The following is a 16,679-nucleotide window of genomic DNA, read 5'->3' on the forward strand; positions in this document are numbered from 1 at the left end:
TGTCCACTAGAAAAGGTTTGCTCAAGTCCACCAGCTTATTGGTGGCAGAGAGAGGATGGACCCCAGGTATCTTGACTCCCCGCTCAGTTCTCTTTCCTTCTGAATATTCTGCCTTTGGGATGAATAACTTACAGCATTTTGCAGTGCTTTCTGCAGCAAATTTTCCAACCCTACGTCTATTAGGAACTGAGCTGAACAGCGATGGAACAAGGGACATCCACAGCCAGCCAATAACAAAACCAGCATGCTCTCTTGATGCCAGGCCCTCACAGGTCTGGGCTGGGCCCCTCCAAGGGCCCTTCGCCACTCTGGGCAGAGCAAGCACCTGTAGGGGAGGCAGGAAGCAGCAGAACAAGCTGGTATTTACAGTCCAGGCAAGTTCCTTACCTCTCTGAGCTTCAGTTTCCTCCTCTGCAATACCTACTCAGCGTTGTGTCTACTCATAGTAGGTACTCAACAAATGTCCATTCCCCCACCACATCACCCCCATTTCCAGGACTGTACCATCAACACTCGTTAAGATTCTCTTCACAGACAACAGAATGGTGATTACGAGAGGGAAAGAGGAATGGGGGGAGGTAGAAGGGGGTAAACGGGGGATAAGTGGTGACAGGAGGAGACTTGACTTGGGGTGGTGAATATAGTACAATATACAGACGATGTGTTATAGAAACCTATTAATTTTATTAACCACTGTCACCCCAATACATTCAATAATTTTTTTTTAAAAGATTCTCTTAGTGGATGATCCTCAGCAAATGTTTAGCTCTCTAGCGTCTCAGGATGCTTCTGCCACCCTTCTCTCGAACAACATACTTGACTAAGGCTTCAGAATGCAAAGCAAGCATAGCATTGTCCCAACCCAGCAGGATCAGCGAGGTAGGGCCCCTGGATGGGCATTCCAAATGCAAGGGGTGAGCTGTTCCAACTTCCTGACACTCGGCATGAGCTGTCTCTGAGATGGTGGTGCGTTGGCTGGGACTGAGCTGCTGTCTTCTAGGCTCCTGGAGACTGGGAAAGACCCAGGAGCCAGAGGGTGAGGGCAAGGCTGGGGTGGCAGCGAACAAGTTGAGGAGGAAAGAATACATTTATAGGTTTGGGGTGGGGGGGTCAGGTACTAATGCACACCTCTATTACCAGCCCTGGGAGCAAGGGAAAGAACGCCTTCAGCTGGACAAGGACGGGGAGGTTCCAGGGACAGAGAAGCAGGTCCCGCTGTAGTGGAAGGCTCGAACTGGAAAACTAGCAAGCGGGAAGAGGCAGAGGCTGGAGTTCTAGGATGTTACAGTCAACCTCGAGCCGGCCTTGCCCTTCCTGGTGGCAGAAGGGCCACAGAGAGTGGAGGGGAGAGAATTGTGTCCGGATCAGCATGGGAGCTATAGGAATCTAAATTTACAGCAATGAACGCAAACCCCATGGGGCTTCCAGAGGGCTAGAGATCAGGTGAGCAAGAGCAGCGGTAACACTGTAGCTCCCTCTGCTTTTCAATGTTGTCCGTAGTGATGGGCAGGAAGGTCTATGAAAATCCTGCGGAGCAGAGGAGAGGGAAGGCTGGAGAGATCAGTCCTCTACAGACAGGGAGGAGGGGGAGACTCCCTGTGAGAAGGAAGAGACAAGAGGGCCAAAGCCCCGGGACCTGTGGGGGAGGAAAAGCAAGCCCACAGAAGGCAGCCAAGAGGGAAGCAAGCAGCCAGGCTGGGTGGCTGCAGGCTGGGAATGGCCTCCTCACACCTGGGCTCCAGCAAAGGCCTCCTCCTGCTGTCCTTGCCACAAGCCTCCGGCCCCCAACTATTCTGCAAGGTTCACAGAAAGAACAGGAAAGGGGAGGGGAGGGGAGGGGAGGGGAGGGGAGGGGAGGGGAGGGGAGGGGAGGGGAGGGGAGGGGAGGGGAGGGGAGGGGAGGGGAGGGGAGGGGAGGGGAGGGGAGGGGAGGGGAGGGGAGGGGAGGGGAGGGGAGGGGGAAAAAATTGAAAACCAGGAATCCAACAGACACAACTCTGAAATCCAGCCCTGCTCCTGGCCAGCTTACGAGTTTGGGCCTCAATTACACCTGGAAAATGGGAACACAAATGCTTCCCATTCCTGCCCCCAAGGCTGTTGTGAAGGTCAAATGGGACCATGAGCTGAGGGACCTGCACTCTGTTTCTCTCTTTTTGTCGTTTTACTACGCCACTCTCCCCCCTGACCCAGGCCACACAGGGCTGCTTACCGCCTTTCCCCTAACACAAAGCAACCACTGCCAGAGAGCCTGTGCCAGCAGAGCCATGGGTGTAGCTCGGGATGGCCACGCACAACGGCAAGGCCAGAGAGAAGGTTTCTGCTCTCCCAGCCTCCCCTTGCCTCCTTTACACTGTCTTCCCACAAACGGACTCTTTTAAGACCCAGTTCTGACCAAGCCAGTCCTTGCCTAAAACAGCTTACAACCTAGGCTCCTTGGCTACCCACAGGGCTAAGCCTCCCCTCCTTTCTGGAATTTCCTACCCAACCCCCAAGCTCTGCCTATTAAAATATTTTTCAACCCTCAAACTTTAGACTAAATGTCTACCTCTTCCAGGAAGTCCCCCTGCCTGCCCCCCATCAGAGGGGGGCATTGCTGCTTCAGCTTACTCAGCATTTGATTTCTGATCTTCTAACCCAATAAACGTTCTTCACGTCTATCCCCTAAACCAGCAGTTCTCAGAAGATCCCTTTACACTCTTAAAACTCCAAAGAACTTTTTTTTTAGAGAGAGAGAGGAAGGGAGAGAGAGAGATTTGCTGTTCCACTTACTTATGCATTTATTGGTTGTCTCTTATATTGCCTGGCCAGGGATGGAACCCACAACCTTGGTGTATTGGGGAGATGCTCTAACCAACTGAGCTACCCAGCCAGGGCCCAAAGAACTTCTGTTTATATAGGTTATATCTATCAATATTTACCATATTAAAATTAAAACTGAAAGGAATTTAAATATTTTCTTATTGATTTTTAAATAATAATTTTTAAAATAACAGGAAATCTGGCCCTGGCTGGATAACTCAGTTAGTTCGAGCTCAATACAACAAGGTTGTGGGTTTGATCCCCAGGCAGGGCACATACAAGAAGCAACCAATGATACATAAATAAGTGGAACAAGTCGATGTTTCTCTCACTCTCTCCCTTCCTCTCTAAAATCAATCGAAAAATAATAGTAAACCCTTTATATGCTAAGATAAATAACATTTGCTGTTTTTTTCAAAAGCTACATTTTCCAAATAAAAAAGAAATTAGTAAGAAGAGTAGCACTGTTTTACATTTTTGCAAGTCTCATGAGTGCTTGGCTTGCTAGAAGACAGCTAGATTCTCGTCTTCTGTATGGAACGTGTCTCAAAAGCACACATTGCTCAGCTTCTGCAAAACTGAAAGTGAAAATAGTGTCACTGTTACTATAGAAATACTTTTGACCTGGGAAATCCTCAATGAGGTCCACATCTGAGGGCTTGCCCCCTAGACAAAAGCAGCCCAAGGTCCCACAGAGGGTGAATGGAGTAGAACTTGGGGGTTGGGGCTGCCTTAGGGTCACAGAATCTGTCTTCCTTGTTCCTTTTACCCTCATTAGTTCCCCCACTTTGTTCCTCTGTGCCTCCCTCCGGAGTCGGGTGAAAGAGGGGTGTCAGAAAACGTGCGCTTTGGATTTGCCGAGTCCAGCATTCGACACTTGTCTCTGTATCTCACCAGATGCGTGAGCTGGGGAAGGGAAGGGAAGCGCCCCAGCCTCTCAGAGCCGGTGCCGTCACTGAGGAATGGTGCTGCCTTGTAGTGACGAAGAGAGGGAACCTGCGGGGAAACCCCGCGGGCCGCGCCCGCCGCCCCCTGCGCAGGCGGCCGCCCCTCCTCCCGGGGCGGACCGTGGGCCCCGCCTCGCGGTGCAGGAGGGCCCGAGGCCTGCCGTCCGCGCAGGAGCCCTGTCCTGCAACAGCGGGCGGCGCGCCACAGCCCACGCGAGGGCCCGCGCTGGCCCCTGCCCAAGGCCTCGGGCACCTGCCCCTCGCCTGTCCCTTCCCTGCGGGCTGAGGGGTCCAGGAAGAGGCAGAGCCCCCAGCGCCCCCACTCACGGGCCGCGCGGGCCGTGTCCTTCCTGTAAGGGCTCGTCTCCTTGTCCCGGCCCCACGGGCCTGCGCGGGGCCTTCCGCAGGCCCAGGCTCGCTAATGCCCCCGCCGCCCCGGGAGGAGGCGCCCACCTGGTTTTCCCCGGGGCCCTTGAGGCCATAGACCTCGAGGCTGCCAACCCCTTACCCCGCAGGCCCGCTGCGGCCCCGCTGTCCCTCCCTCCTAGCGCCCCTCAGTGCTCACTGCCCCGGGCACGCGCGCGCACACGCACACACGCACACACGCGTGCACACACATGCACACACGCACACGCGCGCATACACAAGCACACACACGCACACACACGCACGCATGCACACACACGCACACGCGCGCATACACAAGCACACACACGCACACACACGCACGCATGCACACACACGCACACGCGCGCATACACAAGCACACGCACGCACGCGTGCACATGACGCACACACGCGGCACCTAGCTGCTTTTGCGGGATGTTCTCAGCCGCCGTCTGTGCCTTTAAGGGCTGCTGCCCTGGGCGAGGGCACCGACCTCAGCGTCCTCAGCTGAGTGGGATTAAGGGACCATTTCAGGCCTTTGCAAATTCCTCTGGCTGCTGCCCCTTCCCCCACACGGAGCCCGGAGCCCGGAGCCCCAGCCAGTGGGCGCTTGTGGCCTGAGAGCTGGTCTAGCCTGGCAGCCCATTCCCGCAGGAAGCACAGGCTACCCCTGCGATAGGGGCTTTGGGGAGGGAGTGGGCCCTCGGGGTCTCGGGCTTTTACGAGGCCTTCAGAAAGCTGTGCAGAGCCTTGAGCCATGAAGGACTGCTCAGATGTCATCCTGGGTGTGGAGTCCACAGAGCTGAGCAAGGTAAGGACCACAAAGAATGGCTCTTCCCAAGCCCAGCTGCCTGCCCAGGGCTGCCAGTGGACACACCTGCCAGGCAGGGCTGCCCTCAGCCTTCAAGTCTCTCCCTTTCAGACTGAGTTCTGCAATCCTGCTTTTAAGCCTGAAGCAGGGCCACCTTGCCCTCCACTGGCCTTCCGGGAGGATGCCCACAGTAGCACCCAAGCTCCCTGGCATGGTAACCATCTCCGGGGTGACCTAGGGGTAGGACTGAGAGGCCCAGGAGCTGAGGGCACTGTGAGGGATGCCCAAGGGAAGGAGCTCTCAAAATCCCACCCCACCTGCCCTCAGGTTGGCGTCCCCGAGGGCTGCAGCCAGACTGCCCCTGCTCCTGGCTGTGTGTTGTGCTGCTAGCCAGCCTGCTGCTCCTGCTGCTGGGGCTGCTGGCCATTCTCCTGACCCGTAAGTGCCCAGGTCCTGCTTGGGAGGCTCCATGAACGGTGCTACCCATCTCCCCAGGGATCCAGCTCCTCTGAACCCTACTTCCCCATTTTCCTGCCTCCAGAGTTGCAGGGTGCACTACCATTTGGTGCCTCCTATCATCCACTGCCTGCCAGAGGCCTCACCACCACTGGTACCCCCCCTACCACAACCACCACCACCTCTCAGGCAACTGGGACCCCTAAAGGGCAGCAGGAGGCAGACATGAGCCCCACACCCCAGTCCAGTGAGTACCAAGGGCAGACCTTCCTAAAGGACCCAAAATGGCTGGAGGGAGGGGGGCCAGGAAAAGGCACCTTGAAAAATAAGGGTCTCTCTCCTTTTGACCTCTGAACTCTAATCTCTATCTCTGCAGCCTGTGGGGGCCTCCTTCTTGGACCAAGGGGCTTTTTCAGCAGCCCCAACTACCCAGACCCTTATCCACCCAATGCCCACTGCGTGTGGCACATCCAGGTGTCCACAAACTATGCCATACAGCTCAAGATTGAAACTCTCAGCATGGAGAGTGTGGCCTCCTGTCTCTTTGATCGCTTAGAAATCTCCCCCAAGCCTGAAGGCCCCCTCCTCAGGTGGGTCACTCTGCCCCCAGGAGGTCCCATTTCTACCCTGAATCACTGTCTGGAGGTCAGAGCCAGGGAGCTGCAATGGAAAAGGCTTGCCTGGGAGGAAATTGAGAGTCTCCACCTCTGGGCCCAGCTCTGCTACCACCTTGCTATGTGATCTTGGGAGGGTCACTTTCCCTCTCTAACCATAGTTTCCAAATCTGTAAAATGGAGCCCCTACCTCCTTTCCCATAAATAAATGCTGCAAGGATGGATATACATGTGCTCAGAAGTTCAGAGCCCCCTGGGAAATGAAAGGAGCCGTTTGACCACATTGTCACAAGTTTGGGGCCTAGGCAGGCTCCATTCTGGCTGGCCCTGTGCTCTGACCCTCTATCACCTCTAACCTGGCTTCTTGCAGAGTGTGTGGGAGGGTGCCTCCCCCCACACTCAACACCAATGCCAGCCACCTCCGGGTGGCCTTCGTCTCCGACAGCAGTGTGGAAGGATTGGGTTTCCACGCCTGGTACCAGGCTGTGGCTCCTGGGCACGGTGAGTGTTTCCCCACTGTGTCCCCAGCTACCTGTCAAGGGTCCACTTCCCTCCCCTCCAGCCACTCACAGAACTGGCAAAGTGGGTGGAGACCGGTGTTTCTAAATCCAGATGCCCTCTGCACTCCCCCTAGGGAGCTGTGCCCATGATGAGTTCCCCTGTGACCAGCTCATCTGCCTGCTACCTGACTCCGTGTGTGATGGTTTTGCCAACTGCGCTGATGGCAGCGACGAGAACAACTGCAGTGCCCAGTCCTCAGGTAAGAGCCCCACCAGCCTCGGGCATCTGATCCAGGTTCAGGCTGGGCTCCCCAGTTCTGGCCTAGTCCCAAACCTGCCTGGTCACTGTCCTGGCCTAAAACTGGTTTCCCCACAGGCATGGCCAAAACTCACCTCTGCAGTTACAGCCAGCCCTGCCAGGCAAGGCACGGGTGCTGGCCAACGCTTGACCCCTCCTCCTCTCTACAGGATGTGGGGGAAACCTGACTGGGCTCCAGGGCAATTTCTCTGCTCCCAGTTCCCTGCAGGAGTACCCCCACCAACAGGTAAGCCAAAACTCCATGGAGAGGGTGGTGTGTCACCGTGGGCACCTGAGCACCTGGTTAGTGTGACTGGGAACAGCATGGTAGGCACTGCCTTGTACTTGGGAAGGTCAGAGATCAAGCAAGCAGGAAGGAAACATTATTAAATGCCTAGTACATACCCAGATGTTCCCACACTCAGTAGATTGATCTCTGAGACAAGTTAAAGGGACTTTCCTATGTGAAGGAGCACCTATGATGAGAGCTAGGTGGGCAGTGCCCACCCACTCCCTGCCTAGACTGCAACAGAGACCAGCCTTCCAACACTCAGCCTGGATGCCCAGATTGGACAGAAGGAACCTGTGACTTATGCCATCTGGGCCCTTCCCTAGCTTTGCACCTGGCATATCTCGGTTCCTGCTGGACATGGCATAGAACTATGGTTCCACAACTTCAGCCTGGAAGCTCAGGAAGAGTGCAAGTTTGACTACGTGGAGGTGTATGAGACCAGCAACTCAGGGGCCCTCAGCCTCCTGGGCAGGTATCAGCAGGGTTAGGGAAGGAGCCCAGGACCACCTCTGTCCACAGAATCACAGCCACGGCTGCCTACAAACTAGCCCAACTTATTCCCTCGCTTCATTTTGTTTGGTTACTACAAGCCAGAGGTCTCTTTCCTGTCACCCTAAGAGCGGCTTGTCCTTTCTCACCCGGAAGACTCTGTTCCTTGCATTGCCCTCCTCCAGGAGGCCGTTCCCTAGACCTTTCCCTCTCCCACTTTCCCACCTGCAGGCCCACTGCCCTCAGGAACACGTACTGATTTTTTCCCATCTCAGAGTGGCTCAAGTTCAAGCAGTTTCTTTAACACTTTGTCTACTGCATACGTGTCTTCCTCACCAGACCCTAAGTTCCATGACTCAGATATGCCTCCCAACCCCTCTGGCATCACCCAGAGTAGCCGACTCCCTGAGGCCTGTGAGCAGCCTCAGCGCAGCTCGCCTCCAAGGCCCCGTGCCCAGGGCTGCTCTTGGCTCTGGGCAGGTTCTGTGGAGCAGAGCCACCCCCTCGCCTCCTCTCCTCGCACCACCAGCTGGCTGTACTCTTCAGGACAGATCACAGCATCAGCAGCGTGGGCTTCTCAGCCACCTACCGGGCCCTCGATGCCTCAGAGAGTAGGTGCCCTTGAGCAAGTGGTTGTGGGCAGTTGAGGTGCCTCCAGGAGAAGAGGGAAGGGCTCTGGATCCTGGTCAGGGCACTGTGAGGGCAGTGGAGGACAGACATGTCCCAGTGCCATTCCTCCTGTGCCAACAGAGCCCTGTGGGCCCAGAGAGGCCTCCTGCCAGGATGGAGTGTGCAGAAGTTTGCGGTGGATGTGCGACACATGGAGAGGCTGCATGGAGGGCAGCGATGGCAAGTGCAGCAGCCCCTTGCTCCCACCCCCAGGTAAGAAGCCTGCCCCAGGGCCCATGGACCCGGCCAGCAGCCTGAGCAGCTGGCTGCATCCGTCACACACTTCGAAAGGCCAGCCCGTCCTCCCTGATGAGGGGTCATTATCCTGACTCTCCGCAGAGTCCTGTGTCTCCCCCAAGTTCAATGGGAATCAATGGTTGAGGCTTCACGAGCCAGTCTAGCCTTGTCACAGAGAGAAAGAGCCCCCTCCATGGCTCACCTCCAGAGGAAAGTGAAAGCGGGACATTCTTCCAGATGCCGCCTGGTCTCTGCTCATGCTGGTGCCCCCGCCCCTGAGGTCAAAGAGGCGCCGGCACAGTGCGCGGGGCTGGCCAGCGATGCTTGGAGCAGGGGCTGGAGGGTAGCAGAATCCTCAGCTTGTGTAAAGCATCTCTCCATTGTATCTCCTTCTGACCCATATAGAGTGATTGGGTGGCTTGCCCCTGGTCACAGAGGCAGCGAGCAGACCCCACAGTGACCCTCCCCTCCTACCCCTGCAGAGATGGCCTGTGAGCCTGTCCAAGTGCAGATGTGCATCGGGCTGAGCTACAACGCCACGGCCTTCCCTAACATCTGGGTTGGCATGGCCACCCAGGAGGAAGTGATGGAGGTCCTCAGAGGCTACAAGGTGCTCTGGGAAGAGATAAGGAGAGGGAGGGAAAAGGTGGGAAAGGGAGGGAACGTGGGGTACGGGTTCCTGAGGGCTGGTTTCCTTCTACAGAGCCTGACAAGTCTGCCCTGCTACCCGAGTTTCCGGAGGCTCCTCTGTGGGCTGCTGGTGCCCCACTGCAGCCCACTGGGCAGTGTCCTTCCCCCTTGCCGCTCTGTCTGCCAGGAGGCAGAGCACCAGTGCCAGTCTGGCCTGGCACTACTGGGCACCCCCTGGCCCTTCAACTGCAACAGGCTGCCTGAGGCAGCCGGCCTGCAGGCTTGTGCCCAACCCTGACACTGAGATAGACCCGCCCTCTGCCTGCCCATCTCCTCTGCCTACCAGGGTGGGCAGGCAGGAGGGCAAAAGAAGGGGGACCAGCCTGGGGCTCTGCTCATCCTCTGGACCTCCAGGAAGGACAGAAGTCCTCAGCCGGGCCAGTGAGGCCCTCGCACTCTCGCAGCTCCTTCCCTGTCCCCGGACTGGCCCCCGGCTGCCACAGCAGTGGCCTGCCTCCGGCCACTGACAGTCTAGGCTGCTCCCCACCAGCGCCTTTGGCCTGTTTCCCACCTTCTGCCTCGCCCTCCATCTGCTTTCCAGGTTTCTCTGTGCCCTGCCTTTGGCCTCTTCACTTATTCAATGAGTGCCCAGTAGTGCGGCAGGCCCTGCGCTAAGTCCTGGGGATCCGGCTGCCGGTCTGTCTGCCTCTAGGACGCTCCACCCTCCGTTCTGCTTCCATTTCTCCTGGGCTGGAGTCTGGCCCCTGGTCCGTCGCTGCCCCCTCTCCCTCCAGCTCCTCGGGGCCGTAGGTGCCCGGAGCGCGCCGCGGGTTCTGCCTCTGCGAGTCCGGGTCAAGTCTCTCTCCCCCTCCTTTCTCCCTGAAGAGCCTGGCGGGCCGCCCGGCGCACCACGAGTCCTCCCGGCCGTCCCGGCGGGAGCTCGGCGTCTCCTCCCGATCTGGGCGGAGCGCGGCGGCGGGGACCCCGGGGCAGGGCGCGGGCCCCAGGAAGCGCGGAGGCGGGAGCCGGGCCGCTGGAGCAAGTGCCGCGCGCGGGAAGGGGTCCGAAGGAGCAATTGCGGGCCCAGAAGCAGGCCTAGGGAAAGGGAGCCGCACGGGAGACGGGAGGGGTGAGTGTGATGGAGGGGAGGGCGGGGAGGGGGTGGGGGTGGAGGGGAGGGTGGGGAGGGGGTGGGGGGAGGGGGGAGGGGAGGGCGGGGAGGGGACTGGGGGTGGAGGGGAGGGTGGGGAGGGGGTGGGGGGAGGGGGGAGGGGAGGGCGGGGAGGGGACTGGGGGTGGAGGGGAGGGGGGGAGGGGGGGGATGATGGAGGGGAGGGTGGGGAGGGGGCTGGGGTGATGGAGGGGAGGGTGGGGAGGGGTGGGGGGAGGGGGGAGGGGAGGGCGGGGAGGGGACTGGGGTGGGGGAGGGGAGGGTGGGGAGGGAGTGGGGGGATGATGGAGGGGAGGGTGGGGAGGGGGCTGGGGTGATGGAGGGGAGGGTGGGGAGGGGGTGGGGGGGTGATGGAGGGGAGGGCGGGGAGGGGACTGGGGGTGGAGGGGAGGGTGGGGAGGGGACTGGGGTGATGGAGGGGAGGGTGGGGAAGGGATTGGGGGTGGGGGAGGGGAGGGTGGGAGGGGCCTGGGTGGGGTGGGGGTGGGGAGGGAAGGGAGGGAGGGGACACTGTGGGGGGAGGGCACTGTGGGGTGGGCGGGGAGACGGCGCGGGCCGGGCTGGGGGGTCGGCTTCTCCCTTCCTTCTCGGCTGGGCTCTCAGGGTTCGAGGGGCGAGGGGCACCCTATTTTTGGTCTCCCCGCGGCCGTTCGGCCCCAGGGGCATGGCGGAGGGGTGGGGGGAGCGACTGGGCTGCGACGGGGTGGAGGGCAAGGCAGGTCCCTGAATCCTGGGGCCCGCCCACAGGCTGCGAGAGGACCCGGTCGCCATGGGGCCGCTCCTCGCCCTGCTGCTCCTGGGCCTGGCGGCTGGCTCGCCCCCGCTGGACGACAACAAGATCCCCAGCCTGTGCCCGGGGCACCCCGGCCTTCCGGGCACGCCGGGCCACCACGGCGCGCAGGGCCTGCCTGGCCGCGACGGCCGCGACGGCCGCGACGGCGCGCCCGGGGCTCCGGGAGAGAAAGGCGAGGGCGGGAGGCCGGGTAAGGAGCCGCGGGCGTCGGGCGGGCGCGGTCCCGGGTCGGCGCTCCCGCCAGGGGGCGCGCTCGGGCCGCGTGCCCCGGGAGGGGCGGGAGAGCGCAGGTCGGCCCGCGGGACCCTCCGCCCGGCTCTGCGGGCCGGGTCCGGGAGCCCCGGGTGCGCAGGGCGGGACCGGCGGGGAGGTGGGCGCTGGGAGCGTAGAGACGACCCGGAGGCTCCAGCTGCGGGCGGACCAGCCGCTATGCGGACCCGAACCGTCCCCCTTACCCCGCAGGACTCCCGGGGCCCCGTGGGGAGCCCGGACCGCGAGGAGAGGCGGGCCCCGTGGGCGCGGCCGGGCCCGCGGGGGAGTGCTCGGTGCCTCCGCGCTCCGCCTTCAGTGCCAAGCGCTCCGAGAGCCGCGTGCCTCCGCCGTTGGACGCGCCCCTACCCTTCGACCGGGTGCTGGTGAACGAGCAGGGTCATTACGACGCCGCCACCGGCAAGTTCACCTGCCAGGTGCCCGGGGTCTACTACTTCGCGGTCCACGCCACCGTCTACCGGACTAGCCTGCAGTTCGACCTGGTCAAGAACGGGGAGTCCGTCGCCTCTTTCTTCCAGTTTTTTGGGGGGTGGCCCAAGCCAGCCTCGCTCTCCGGGGGCGCCATGGTGAGGCTGGAGCCCGAGGACCAGGTGTGGGTGCAGGTCGGTGTGGGTGATTACATTGGCATCTATGCCAGCATCAAGACGGACAGCACCTTCTCTGGATTTCTGGTATATTCTGACTGGCACAACTCCCCTGTCTTCGCATGATGCCCACTGGAAAGTGAGCCTACTGTTCTCTCTCTCCTAGGGGAGGGGTGTGTGACACTGTTAGCCACATCCGGGAAGGCTGGCCCTGGAATGTCGTGAGTGACTAGGAGGTAGGATGGAGCTGTCCTGCTGCTGGCAGGGAGTGGGGACAGAGGCTGTCTGAGATTAGGGCCTGCAGCCTAGGGCGCTGGTTGGATTTCTGCCCAAGACCAAAGGAATGCACTGTGCTGGCAGGTGTGGGTCCTCTGGCCCAGACCCCAAGGCTCTTTTCCTGGTCCTCTGCTTCTCTGAGTCCTCTCTTTTCCCTTCCACTCCTGGGCCTTTTTCTTAGAGACCATTCAATAAATCCAAAAACCCTCCTACTACTGGCTCAGCCTTTCTTTTTCTGTTGTGGGGATGCCCTGTTTCTGAGGGCAGGGAAGTGGAGATGTAGAGGGGGGAGAAGGAAGGGCTCTTGGGCTGGGCAAACTAAGGGGCAAGAGATGGGGGGGGGGGGCCAAGTGAATGAGAGGCCACTTCCCAGGGTTGCCCCTGTTAACAGGAGTACCTAGCTGAGGAGGGTACCCTCCTGGTGTGGGGCTCTGGCCACCTTTTTCTAACTCATGAGATGTTATATGAACTGGGTAGGGGCTACCTTTAACCACACGCCCCCTGCTCTGATCAACAAAAGGAGTGATGGCCACTTCCCTGCCGCTGGCTTGGGCCCTAGGTGACTCGAAGGCAGGCTGTTTCTCTACCATCCCCAACGCCAGGGGAGCAAGTGTCCCTGGGAGTCTAGAGATAAGTAGTTTCTGAAATGAACACAAGAGGGCGCCCAGCTCTAGAATGCAGCGGTGACCCGTGGTAGCTTGAGCTCTTGACTACCAGGTTGTTGGGGAGGAGAGAGGGTATGGAGGTTGGCCAATGGAATTCCAAATGGGGGTGGAGGGAAAAGGGTGCTCTGCTCCCAATTCAGGAAGTTTATCTTCTCTCATAAAATGTTTATACTCACATAACTGTTAGGAGCCAAGGCTCTCCTTGCTCAGCTCCCTCTCCAGGATTGGGGGAAGGGAAGAAAAAGCCCACCTTCAGGCCTCCCAATTCCAAGGTGGAGTTCAACAGGAACTCCCCACCCTGCTGGGCATAGCCCCGTGCGCTGGACTAAGTCTGAGGACTTCAAGGCTCCCCTCTTCTGACCTTCAGAAGCCAGCCCCAGCCCCAAACCCCAACCCAATAACTAACAAGTCAGGGCTTGCGAGGTCCACATCAGCTCAGCCTCCCAACCCAAGAAAAAGGGGAGGGGTCTCTCAGTTTCTTTCTGGCCTACCCCTTTTCCCTCTTCCCCCACTCCCAGAAGGCCATCCCTGGCATTAGACTCCTAGATTTAACATACAATTATAAGGGAATGTCCCCCTCTCCTTGCTGGTCATGAGGGCAGATACTACCAATGGGGACTGGGCTAAATGAGCTGGAGACAGGCCTCAGGAGTACAGAGCTTTAACTCTCTGCTCTCCACCAGGAGGTCCCATCACAGTGCTACTCTGTGCCAAGAGACACAAAGACAAGCAGCAGCTCCTCCAGGGATCAGAGTAGACTGGACACCAGGCAGCAGGAACTCCAGGCTCCCTGCTGGAATGAGCAGCGCCAGAGGAAACGCTGGGATGAGGGAGTTCACACTTTACTAGGGCTTTCTGGCAAAAAAATATAGAGGGGCTTTCCAAAAGCTGTTCATGCGAGGGCAAAAACAAGCTGATAAAAGCTAATCCAGCCACACTTGGCATGGGCTCTCCCCAAGGCACAGTGCTCCCACCCCATCTTCTCTCTTCCCCTACCTGGTTCCCCACAGATCACACTTGTGACTCCAGCAGAAGTAAGGGCCCTGCAGGAGTGCCAGTCACCCTGACCAACTGCTCACCCTTGCAAGGATACACACACAGGCTGTCAGGGTTCTCAACAAAATTTTATTCACTGGAAACTGGGCCACAAGATCCCCCAGGGAACAGCATGCCCCTAGGCCCTGGCCCCTACTGTATTTGGACCCTAGTGAAATGTGCAGTCTGCCCTCCCCAATGCTAGGGAGAGACAAACAGAAGGGGAATGCCATTTTTCTCTGTGATGTGGGGAGTGAAAGGAATATGAATAGAAATCTGATTATCTCTCCTGAGGCTCCCAGTGGAGCTGGGGTGCGGGGGTTCATGGTCCCAAAGCCGGGTGCAGATACCCCACCCCCCCCCAAGAGATAAATTCCTGACCCCAGCTGTTGGATCAGGTTGGGAGAGAGCTTTATAAGAGCATGACAGGCAAAAGTGGTAGCTCTAAGGGATCTGAGAGATACTACCCCCAAAACCTACCAGGCACAGGAGCTCTGGCTGAAAGCAAAGGTTCAAGATCATTCCAAGGCCCTTAATTTGAAAAAATACCCAAATAACACTGATGTGTTGTGGCTGCAGAAGCTGGGGAGGGACTGGGGAGGGGGCAGGGAGAGGACTTGCAAGTCCCCTACAAAAAACAAAAGCAGAGAGGGGGGAGCCCCAGAAGCTGGCATCTGGGTGAGCAAGCTGGAGGGGAGTCCACAGCAAACAGTCCCAGGGCCTGGCATAGTGACACACCATCCTCAGCATTGCAGGGACCCACCGAGTAAAGAGAAGCTGTTATCCTGCCCCCACCCAGGTCACAGTCTTCCAGAGTATCCCATCTCAATGTCCTGGACTTATGGCTTGAAGGCCTGGCATGATAGCCATGGGGGCAGAAGGTGATTCAGGCCAGGACCCAGAGATCAGGTGTTAACACTGTCCTAGCACAGGCAGCTGTGTTGAGCGTGAAGCTGGAGGAGGGGCAGGGAGGGAGGGAGTTTTCAGAGGTAGACATTGAGGGTCTGCAGAATGCCCCGGCGACAGAGTGGGCAGTTGCGGTGGTAGACTGGGTGGCGCATCAGGATTTCAGTGCAGGCCTGACATAAGCACAGGTGCCGACAGGGCAGAAGCAGCACTGTCTTGCTCTGGTCCTGGCAGATGACACACTTCTTCCGCTCCTCTTGCTCCTTCAGCAACTTCCATGGGTCTTGCCCAGGTATGGGCTCCTCCTCATTGAGCCTCTCCCTGCCCGAGGCAGCAGTCACTCTGGCCATTCTGACTTCTTCTTCTGCCTCTGATCTGGGCCCTGCTTCAGGAAGAGTGTCCTGTTGTGCAGTCCTGGCTGAGGGCACCCTTCTAGGGCCACCATGGGGAGCCCCAGGTGCCCCTCCCCGGTTCGGCCAACTTGCCAGCTGTAGGCTGCGGCTCCAGACTCGGCGCCAAGCCTCCAAACCCAGTGCTAGGCGAGACAGCCGCACAACATCCTCTCGAAGCCTGTGGTAGGATGGCCAGGCGTGGAGGTGATTTAGTGCCCCAGTGGCCAGCCTCATAGTGAGGTCAGGGTGCAACACAGTCACTGTCACTGCCAGCATGCAAGCCAACAGCACCAGGCCAGTGATATTGACAAGCACAAAGCTGGCCAAGAGGTGGGCAGCTGAGGCCAGGAGCTCCATTGCTAGTTGGCAGGGGGTCCAGAGGAGGATGGCCATGGCCACAGCACTGCTGGAAATGTGAGCTAGGAAGGTAGCCATAACGTCAGTCACCCTCCACAGTGGCCCTATCACTGCATCCCACAGGGCCAGCAACAGGGAGAAGAGGTTCTGAGTGCCAATGAGGCAGATGTTGACCAGGCTGTTGATCACGTAGGCCACCAGGCTCATGGCAATGGCACAGATGTCACAGACCTGGCGCAGCAAAGCATGGCCACTAGAGAGCACATTGAGGATGCCTCGGTGCAGTATATCCCGGCTCCTCAATGCCCCGTGAGAGGCTAGGTGCCCCAGGAGCTTCAGGCTCTCCAGGCCAGAGCAGCAGCTGCACAGCAGCGTACACAGGGCCTGAAAGCCCCCAGAAGTGAACCGGACCAAGGCTTCGATCACGGCCAGCAGCGAAAGCAGGACTCCGCGGCCCAAGTGCAGAAGGCTGGTCAGTACGGTGTGTGGCAGGTTGTAGACGAAGGCTAGGAGCCAGGCCAGGGAGGCCAGGAGCGAGGACACCAGCAGGAAGTTCAGGTCCAGCACCAGGGTCAGCACGTCCAGCGCCAGGCCCACCCCGTTCACCACCAGGTACACGGCCTCCATGACGCGCCGCGGAGTCAGTCCGAGTCCGGCTCCGGCCGAGGGGCGGGAGGTCGCCGATACTGGGGGAGGTCGGGGGGTAATTTGGGGGGGAAGCGCGACGTCTCCGCCTCAGGGAGAGAATCAAGAATCTGAGAAAGAAGCGGGTTAGAGGTGAGCGGGGCCCCGCCGCGGGGCCCGGCGTCCAGGCGCGGGTCCAGAAGTCCCGGTCCTGAGGGCGGGCCGCTCGGGGGGGCAGAGGCCAAGCATCCTGGGCGGAGCGGGGGGCTGCAGACGGCCCTGCGCCGGGGAGCCGGGGGTGCGGTCCACGGCGGGCGGGGGCGGCGAGGGGCGGCGAGGGCGGTTGGGCCGGGCCGGGGCCGGGGGGCGGCGCAGGCGGGACGCGGCTCGCGGTCCAGCTGCGCGGGGCCCCGTCCCCGCCCGGCCCCCGTCCCCTAGACTCGCGGGCTCTGCGCCCAGAACGGGAGCGGGAAAGGG

The 16,679-nt window shown here is 59.6% G+C and overlaps 3 protein-coding genes across 3 annotated transcripts; 2 read left to right on the plus strand and 1 right to left on the minus strand.

Annotated features, from left to right (window-relative positions):
• The first annotated feature begins 4,890 nt into the window (after positions 1 to 4,890).
• On the plus strand, positions 4,891 to 9,479 carry MFRP (membrane frizzled-related protein). The gene is made up of 13 exons (XM_087822168.1): positions 4,891 to 4,944; positions 5,056 to 5,158; positions 5,272 to 5,382; positions 5,486 to 5,647; positions 5,777 to 5,990; positions 6,385 to 6,515; positions 6,649 to 6,774; positions 6,983 to 7,059; positions 7,428 to 7,576; positions 8,074 to 8,204; positions 8,344 to 8,475; positions 8,982 to 9,109; positions 9,203 to 9,479. Exons 1-13 carry the CDS (start codon positions 4,891 to 4,893, stop codon positions 9,425 to 9,427), a joined length of 1,743 nt encoding a protein of 580 aa, XP_087678294.1. The 3' UTR covers positions 9,428 to 9,479.
• A 1,575-nt stretch (positions 9,480 to 11,054) lies between these two features.
• C1QTNF5 (C1q and TNF related 5) lies at positions 11,055 to 12,401 on the plus strand. The gene is made up of 2 exons (XM_087822169.1): positions 11,055 to 11,283; positions 11,556 to 12,401. The coding sequence occupies exons 1-2, from the start codon at positions 11,070 to 11,072 to the stop codon at positions 12,071 to 12,073; spliced, it is 732 nt and encodes a 243-aa protein (XP_087678295.1). The 5' UTR covers positions 11,055 to 11,069; the 3' UTR covers positions 12,074 to 12,401.
• A 1,592-nt stretch (positions 12,402 to 13,993) lies between these two features.
• RNF26 (ring finger protein 26) lies at positions 13,994 to 16,441 on the minus strand. Its single transcript, XM_016207651.2, has one exon. The coding sequence runs from the start codon at positions 16,203 to 16,205 to the stop codon at positions 14,907 to 14,909; it is 1,299 nt and encodes a 432-aa protein (XP_016063137.1). The 5' UTR covers positions 16,206 to 16,441; the 3' UTR covers positions 13,994 to 14,906.
• Between the last annotated feature and the right edge of the window lie 238 nt (positions 16,442 to 16,679).

The sequence above is a fragment of the Miniopterus natalensis genome, chromosome 11 (genome assembly GCF_054644295.1).
Source record: "Miniopterus natalensis isolate mMinNat1 chromosome 11, mMinNat1.hap1, whole genome shotgun sequence".
Taxonomy (NCBI): Eukaryota; Metazoa; Chordata; class Mammalia; order Chiroptera; family Miniopteridae; genus Miniopterus; species Miniopterus natalensis.